The following is a 9,177-nucleotide window of genomic DNA, read 5'->3' as shown; positions in this document are numbered from 1 at the left end:
AATGTAAAGATCTGTTGTACTGTGTGTATTTTGTACATGTATGTATGTCTTACATACTGTATGTGTGTATGAGGAAGCATGAGATAATAGGCTATGCTGTTATGATGTGTTGTTTCTCCTCTTGACAGATCATAGCCAACCATCACATGCAGTCCATCTCTTTTGCATCAGGTGGAGACCCTGTAAGTAACTAACTGGTCTCTTCAGGGTGTCATTCAATGCCATTTATTAACAAATCTATACTACTACAATGTACTAACTACATAATATAGACAAAGGTACTACAGTGTACTAACTACATAATATAGACAAAGGTACTACAGTGTACTAACTACATAATATAGACAAAGGTACTACAATGTACTAACTACATAATATAGACAAAGGTACTACAGTGTACTAACTACATAATATAGACAAAGGTACTACAGTGTACTAACTACATAATATAGACAAAGGTACTACAATGTACTAACTACATAATATAGACAAAGGTACTACAGTGTACTAACTACATAATATAGACAAAGGTACTACAATGTACTAACTACATAATATAGACAAAGGTACTACAATGTACTAACTACATAATATAGACAAAGGTACTACAATGTACTAACTACATAATATAGACAAAGGTACTACAATGTACTAACTACATAATATAGACAAAGGTACTACAATGTACTAACTACATAATATAGACAAAGGTACTACAATGTACTAACTACATAATATAGACAAAGGTACTACAATGTACTAACTACATAATATAGACAAAGGTACTAATGTACTAACTACATAATATAGATAGGCAAAGGATTGAACATTTTGCATCAATGGAGGATTTTTTTAAAATTCTTTATAACTATTACATCTTTGGATTTTATTTCATCCATTTCATTCGTTGACATTTTCAGTTTCAAAGAATGGAATAGTGATGAACGGATATGATAAGTGTCTAAATTCAATACACAACTGTCATCCATTCACTGATTAATTTGAAAAGGGATGACATATTTGCAAGAGGCCTTTGGTAATGTTCCTAAACATTGTAACTTACATTACATTGTGATTTAGCACTTTTTCCTTTTAAAGGATAGTCTCATTTATTTTCAACCTGAGCCTTTTCTTTTGCCATCATGACGATTGATTGTGTTAAAAATTTGGTCAGCTACTTCGCTATAGAGCTTTTCGTTCTTAACACTGTGGTATCTCCATTACCGACCACAGGGCCACTGCAAATGTCAACATTAGGTCACTTGTGCATTGAATTTATGACTGTCATCAGTTCAGCTCCTGTTTATTTAATAATAATAATAATAATAATAATAATAATAATAATAATAATAATAATAATAATAATAATAATAATAATACTTTAACAAGAAATAAGTTATTTTAATGGTAGGTAACTGTATTTTAGACAAGTGCAGTGCCCGTTCACCTCCCTCCCCTTCCCCCCATTCACACATCATGCTCTCCCAATCTTCACCCCCCCGAATGGTTGAATTGCACAAAATTCAACACTGCACTTTCTCGGGTGCCCAGCAGCGCACAGGCCAAGTTTCAAGCCGATCGGACGAATGGTTCTCGAGATAAACCACTTGTTGCATTGCCAGTAGGTGGCGACTATGACTATGTGCGTGTCTGAATTGCATGAAATTTGGCACTGCACTCCATCGGGTTCCCAGAAGCGCACTCCCCATGTCGATTCTGACGAACGGTTCTCGAGATACGCTGACAGACAGACAGACAGACAGACAGACACACACACACACACACACACACACACACACACACACACACACACACACACACACACACACACACAGACAGACAGACAGACAGACAGACAGACAGACAGACAGACACACAGGCAGACAGACAGACAGACAGACAGGCAGACAGGCAGACAGACAGACAGACAGACAGACAGACAGACACACACACACACACACACACACACACACACACACACACACACACACAGACAGACAGACAGACAGACAGACAGACAGACACACAGGCAGACAGACAGACAGACAGACAGACAGACAGACAGACAGACAGACAGGCAGGCAGACAGACAGACAGACAGACAGACAGACAGACACACAGACACACAGACACACAGACAGACAGATATACATACGCTGCTGCCTTTATTAGATGATGATGCATGTGATTTTAATATGGCAAAGTTATTTCATTAACCGTTTCGTAACATGTCTTGTAGGACACAACCGATTATGTTGCCTACGTAGCAAAGGACCCAGTAAACAGAAGAGGTAGGTGTTTGTTTACTCCTCCATTGCTCTACAGTTTGTATCTGTCCCACGTGCAACCTGCTCTTTAGAAGTCATGTGCTGCTGTTCCCCCCCTGTCAGCGTGTCACATCCTGGAGTGTTCAGACGGTCTGGCCCAGGACGTCATCAGCACCATCGGCCAGGCCTTCGACCTGCGCTTCCAGCAGTATCTGCAGTGTCCCTCAAGCAAGCTCTCCTCCACACATGACAGGTGAGGGGACCATGATACACACACACAAACGCACGCACGACCCATTCATTCCAATGAAAGTTGCTCACCCTGCGCATAGCTGGAACCGTTTCTGCGATTCTGGTGCCGATAGATTCTGCGCAGTAGTGTTTTTCTTGGCCTCACCTATCCCACACGAACGGAGTCTAATGGCCAGAGCCATAGAGAGAGAGAGTGTGAGACAATATTATTATTATTATTATATGGCTTATGGCTCCTTAGTTGCTTCTAAAGAGAAATTGACACCAATGATTTAAAACTCGATAATTTAAAGAGTGGCTTTTGACTTTGAGTGATATCCACAAAACAGCTTCTTCTTTCCCTATGTATGTCTGTGGGGAAAAAGTCTTTTGGGCCCATGGTGTCACATGACTTGCAGTACCGAGCTTGGCCACTACACCAAAATTGCTTCAGAGCTCTTCCTGGGGGCGTGGTCTGTCTGGGGCGCTGCAGATGTTCATGTGTTGTTTCCCCCAGGGTATTAAACATGGAGGAGTTAGCATGGACAGAGGAAGAGGATGAGTCCACAGAACACCCTTACTATAACAACATCCCCGGCAAGATGCCGCCCCCTGGAGGCTTCATTGACACCAGGCTGACCAATCAGAATGCATCATCAGATGGAGGCCAGGTAACTGTACCACGCAATTTACCTGGATTGTACTCTCAGGAACCTGAACGAGATCGCTTTTGTTCACAAGCGTTTTTGCCTCCTTTTTTTTGGTACTTTGAATAATGGTGATGATTTTCTCTTAAATGTCTTAACACGTGGTCTGCATTTTTTGTATCGTTGCGCTAAAAATGTGTCTCCGTGTCACGGTCACCAGATTGGTCCAGGCTCAGTAGATCAGACCTATTACCAAGGGCGGCAGTGTGGAGAGAGCTGGGGAGATGAGAGAAAAACCATATTTGTACAACAGGGTAGGAATGATGACTATATACTGTACATACATACATACATACATACATACATACATACATACATACATACATACATTACATTACAGTACAGACAGACATACATACATACATACATACATAGATACATTACAGTACAGACATACATACATACATACATACATACATACATACATACATACATACATACATACATTACATTACATTACATTAGATTACATTACATACAGTACATACATACATACATACAGTACATACATACATTACATTACATACATACATACATACATACATACATACATACATACATACATTACAGACATACATACATACATACATACATACATACATACATACATACATGCATACATACATGATAGATAGATAGATAGATACATACATACACATACATACATACATACATACATTACATTACATACATACATACATACATACATACATGCATGCATGCATGCATACATACATACATACATACATACATACATGATAGATAGATAGATAGATAGATAGATAGATAGATAGATAGATAGATACATACATACATACATACATACATACATACATACATACATACATACATACGATATGCTTGATTTTGCAGCACATGGAATTTATTTTATTCCGCAGTGTGACAGAGTGTTTCTCCACATGTGTAGGATCCTTGGATATATACAGTCTCCCCGAGGGTAAAAGTCAGCCACCAAAAGCAGGCGAGATGCCCACATATGTGAACACCCAGCAGATCGATGCCCAGCTGCTCGCAGCGCTCCAGGCAGAGGCAGACAATGTGACCAAGGGCGTGGCCGTCACAGCCAAAGACAGTCCACAGAAGGACCTGTTTGACATGAGTAAGTACTTTCACTCTCTGTCCTTACAGTGAGATAGTAGACACTAGTGCCCTCTAGAGGGAGAGCGGCGTCAGCGGAGGACCAAAATGCGTGACTCATTAGCCAATGAACAGCCAGGAAAGGGTCTCGCGCTACTTTTGAATGCTAAAATAAAGCTGATAATGTACAATTTGATTCAAGAAAAAAAATAACTTCTCATGTACAACACAAACTGTCCATTTTGCTGCAACTCGACAGTGCTGCTTAATCCAGGACCTTACTTCCTGGAACTCTTGAGAGTAAAAAAAACTGGTCCATTGGAGTGAATGGAGATGTCGCAACTCTTCTTACACGGCTCTGGTATACACTATACAGTGGATTGCTTGCTTGCTTTGAAAATGTTTGAAATGACTGTTTGAAATTATGTTTTTTTTGGTGACAAAATTTCAAAGACAGATTTATTTAATGAATCATTGTTAGTATCGTGAACTGCAGGCAAATAAAATCTAGCACACCCACCTGCTGAAGAATTTGAAAGGATGTGAATAGATATAATCTGTCTGTGCCTTGCTCTCCGACTAACATTGTAAGATGAGTTCCTAATCAGAGTGTTAATTATAGAGGTGTCCCTCAGTGGCTTGGTTTTGGTGATATAATAACATCGTGTCAGTATGAAGACAATAGGAGGAAGACAGTGTTAATATCAGTGTGCAGTTTTGTTCTCGCCACCTTCCTACCTCAACCGCTTTGCCTTAGATCAGTGAAACAGATGTAGTGTGAATCGTCTGTGACACAAATTACATACAGGCCCTGAATCTGACTTTTGAAGTGAACTCTTCTTATACATTAAAGGATAAGTTCACCCAAAAATGAAAATTCAGTCATCATACTGCTCACCTGGCGTAATCCAAGTCGCCACGAGCCATGACTATGCCAAGTTGACTTGAAAAGACATCATCATAATGTAACCATACAAGCTCTTTCTATTGGCTTTCATTTATTTCAGTAAATGTGGTTTAATGAGAGAAAAATACAGGAGATTGCAGAATTGTTTATTTTTCATTAGAAATTGTGTAGAATTAAAGTGCTCTGTATGTATGTACACTGCTATGACAGTAATCACCTTTTTAGTTCATCGTGATCTGAGCAAGATGGCCGCCCCCCTACATTGCCCCCCAAATCAATCAAAAATGTTCTCTTTTTCTTGAAATTGATTGCGATAATAATAATTAGGATAGACAAACGAGGGGGGCCATTGTCCTGAAGCTAAAGCTGAAGCATCCAACATGTGCCATCGAGAGCCTGTTGTTGTGCAGTTGTTTCGAACAAAATACACTTATTTCTTAGTTTGCCTGAAGTGAAATTTCAGGTGACCTTCCTCTTTTAATTCACACTTTTGGTGCCACCCTCACCTCTACCAGAGCCCTTCGGGGATGCCATCCACTCTCAGTCCCCTCCCCAGGCCCAGTCCCAGGCCGCTGGTCTCCACAAGGCAGCGTCGGTGGACAACTCCAGCCCGCTCCTGGTGCGCTCGGTGGCCTTCCGGGCGCAGGAGGAGCTCGAGGGCCAGACGTGGTACCACGGCCAGATGAGCCGCCGCGACGCTGAAAAACTGCTGCGGGAAGACGGCGACTTCCTGGTTCGTAAGAGCACCACCAACCCCGGGTCCTACGTGCTGACGGGCATGCACAACGGACTGGCCAAACACCTGCTGCTGGTGGACCCCGAGGGCACGGTGAGAGAGGGAGGAGAGGGCATGCAGAGGGTGGGATGGAGGACGCTAGGGGGGAGCGGAGGGCAGCCTAAAATGTCGTCATTGTATGTTTTTGAAACCCACAGGTATGTAGAATATGAACATTTCTGAACCTAAATACATTGCATATCATGTTTCTACTGTAGATACATGAATATTAACGTTATAAACGTCATAGAGTCGTCAGCTACTGAAAGAGCGCGGTGGCCAGTAAGGGTGAGGTGGCTGGAGTGGACGGAGGGTGTAACCACCTACCTTTCACACCAGAGGGCCGTGTTCAAGTCCCAGTCATGGTCCACAGCGTTTCCAAATTTCATTTAACGTTTTTGTTATTTAAGCCTAACCCAAATCATAATCTTAACCTTAACCAAGTTGTTTTACTTGCCTAAACACACCAAAGTTATTTTACTTGCCGAAACATAACCAAAGTTGTTAAAGTCGAGCTGAAACGCCATTTGCACAGTCCCAGCGAGCATTTTTCGGTTGAAAAGACGTTTAAAAAACGTTTAGGGTCAACGTTGAAAAAACGTGCAAGGAAGGTTTGAAAGTGAAAGTTTTTTCACCCACTATTTGCAGACGTTTATTGAACGTTCAGATTTAGACCATATTTCACCAGGATCTTAAATAAAAAATTCAGCAGCACACACAGGATTCGAACCCCGTTTTCCCACATTCAAGCCAGTCCGCTCTAGGCCCTGAGCTATACATTTTCTTATACTCTGTAGAGAGCTGGGCACATATATACTCTATCTCGCACACAACTTGTAGACTACACGATTGTCAACGATTGGGAGGACAAGTTATTTTATGTGATGTGTACGAGACTATTATATTAATGTAACAGACTAAAATTATGTTGTGTGTGTGTGTTGTCTATAGTCTGTAGGCTGTAGCCTACGGCTTCAGAGGTTAACTTCATTTAACACCAGAGACTGAGGAGGTACACAGAGCCTCGTATACAGTCTGTTACAATAACATAGCGTGCCCAGAGCACCTCGTTCCGCACTTGGTGCAGACCGGTGCAGTCACAGCTAGTATAAATAGCGATTAAGTAGGCTACTTGCGCATGCGTGTTGCTGCAGGAACTGAATTCATTATTTTATAGTATTGCGCTAAACTATTAACCATAGTTGTGTCCTGGAAGCTTTTTGCTGGCACCACATAGCCTATAGTCCCATATTTATGATATTTCATGTGACATAAAATGCGTTGAAATGTAGTTTTCGTGTAGACCAGATTTCAACTCTCAGTTACACAATAAAATGGACAAATACCAATTCACACACTATCAATATTGCCTCTATTCCAAACTACAACAAATGTTTTAACAATATGATTAACCAAATTGTGTTTTTTTACACGTTGACGTTGTAACCGCATTTTAGCCGGTTGAAAAGAGGGTGAAATTAGGTCTTAGACGTTCAAACCCAATATCACCCAGATTTCAACTAAAAATCAACGTTGAAAAAACGTTTTGTGCTCGCTGGGGTATGTGACTTCCTTATTGTGACGTATTTCCGAGTGAAACAGGGTGGAGAGGGGGGACATCATACATAGCATTTGGAGGACCGAGGCTAAAAATGTAGCTACCACTAGCTAGCGAGCGGCTAACTACGTTAATGCAGGAAATGCAAAGGCATAATGACAGAGGAAACAAGATGAGACTCTTGAGAATATCAACATGTTCCTCAGACATATTATAAATTAAAATTACTATGAAAAGCTCTATACAGCTAAAATGTCAATATATTTACTTTCCATAAACGTCCATGGCGTCCGCCATTTTGCAAAAACGTCACAAGACGCATCACAAGTCGTGAGCTTCGAAGCTTTCACAGAGATTCCACATACCAAGTCGTGAATACCACATGAGGGGGCCGTTCAAGTGGATTCATGTCGTATTCACGGTAAACACGAGCCCTCTTGAACGCCACATTTGATTTGACTGTTGAATAGTGGGCGTGTCTGGGACGAGGGACCGACTGCTGAGAGGCGAGTTGAGTGCCCTGCCCTGAGCAGAGGGAGAGAGGAGATTGTAGGTTTGCAGAGAGGTAAAATGCCACGTTTCAGAAACATATTTTGCCGACGTTTTGTTTCGAACGTTGATATTCTACATATCCCTGGTTTGCAGACACCTAAAATACCAACATTTTATTCTGGCGCCTGGGTTGGGGAGGGGAGATGGTAAAGGAGAGGAGACAGAGATGGGTCATAGAGACACTGCGTAACGCGTCATCATTCAGAAGCCACTCCCAAGACGGGGGAAAACAGAAACCCCCCCCCTCCAATCCTGGCGTTCTCCTATTCAACGTGCATGGTTGCGTGTTGCACAAAAAAATGAGAAATGAAACGAGTACGAGTAGCTACATCATGTATATAGCTAAATGAGACAGAGAGAAGTTTGTGAAAGATTTATTTGTTTGCCAGAAATAATCATCTTTCCTGAAATGATCCTCCTTATCAGGCCACACAGGAGACTAATAACATCTCTTTCTCTTTTCAAAGGTACGGACAAAGGATCACATATTTGACAGCATTAGCCACCTTATTGGCCATCACCGTGACAACAGTCTACCAATCGTGTCAGCCGGCAGTGAACTGTGTCTCATACAGCCGGTAGGAAGGAAGTAGTGACGCTTGCGATGGGAAATAGGAGACTCTCCCAACATCCTGAAACTTGAAGACGAAACATGAAGAGAATTGATGTTGTTGCTTAATGGGAATCGGCCCATGTTGCTTCGCTGGAGGCACTGGAAGACGCAACATTGTTTCAGATAAAAAAAAAAGATTTCTAGAACTGTTATTATTTTGTTGTGATGACTGAAATGCTATATTTTTGAGAAGACATATAGGTGCATTTGGACATAATAATATCTTGATTTGGTGTTTTAAAACTTAAAAAAAAAAGAGAGACAACTGTTCTTGTAGTTTAGATGAAGTGCAAATTAAACCTCAAAGAGGTGATAACAAGAGTATTTTAGAATAAAAACCTGAGATTTTAGTTTTGTCCGTCAAGCACAACCACATTTCTACAGGTACCGTCGGCTAAGAGTTTGAGGAAACAAAAGCTGTTGAACAAAATGCTGTTTATATTGAACTATTTTAGGGAAAATGTCCTTT

The 9,177-nt window shown here is 41.2% G+C and overlaps 1 protein-coding gene across 1 annotated transcript in view; it reads left to right on the top strand.

Moving 5' to 3' along the window:
* shc3 (SHC (Src homology 2 domain containing) transforming protein 3) overlaps positions 1–8,688 on the top strand; it is a gene marked incomplete at both ends in the record, with an annotated part of 23,172 nt that extends 14,484 nt beyond the window's left edge. The window contains 8 exons of the mRNA XM_083657519.1: positions 129–182; positions 2,240–2,291; positions 2,391–2,520; positions 3,016–3,169; positions 3,366–3,459; positions 4,134–4,325; positions 5,726–6,039; positions 8,563–8,688. Of these exons, the coding sequence (XP_083513645.1) occupies positions 129–182; positions 2,240–2,291; positions 2,391–2,520; positions 3,016–3,169; positions 3,366–3,459; positions 4,134–4,325; positions 5,726–6,039; positions 8,563–8,688 (1,116 nt within the window). The remainder of the gene's footprint in view (positions 1–128; positions 183–2,239; positions 2,292–2,390; positions 2,521–3,015; positions 3,170–3,365; positions 3,460–4,133; positions 4,326–5,725; positions 6,040–8,562) is intronic.
* Positions 8,689–9,177: the final 489 nt, after the last annotated feature.

Source organism: Poromitra crassiceps, assembly GCF_964638095.1.
Source record: "Poromitra crassiceps genome assembly, chromosome: 21".
Classification (NCBI taxonomy): Eukaryota; Metazoa; Chordata; class Actinopteri; order Beryciformes; family Melamphaidae; genus Poromitra; species Poromitra crassiceps.
The sequence above is the reverse complement of the archived record's forward strand: the minus strand, read 5'-3'. Positions and strand labels throughout refer to the sequence as shown.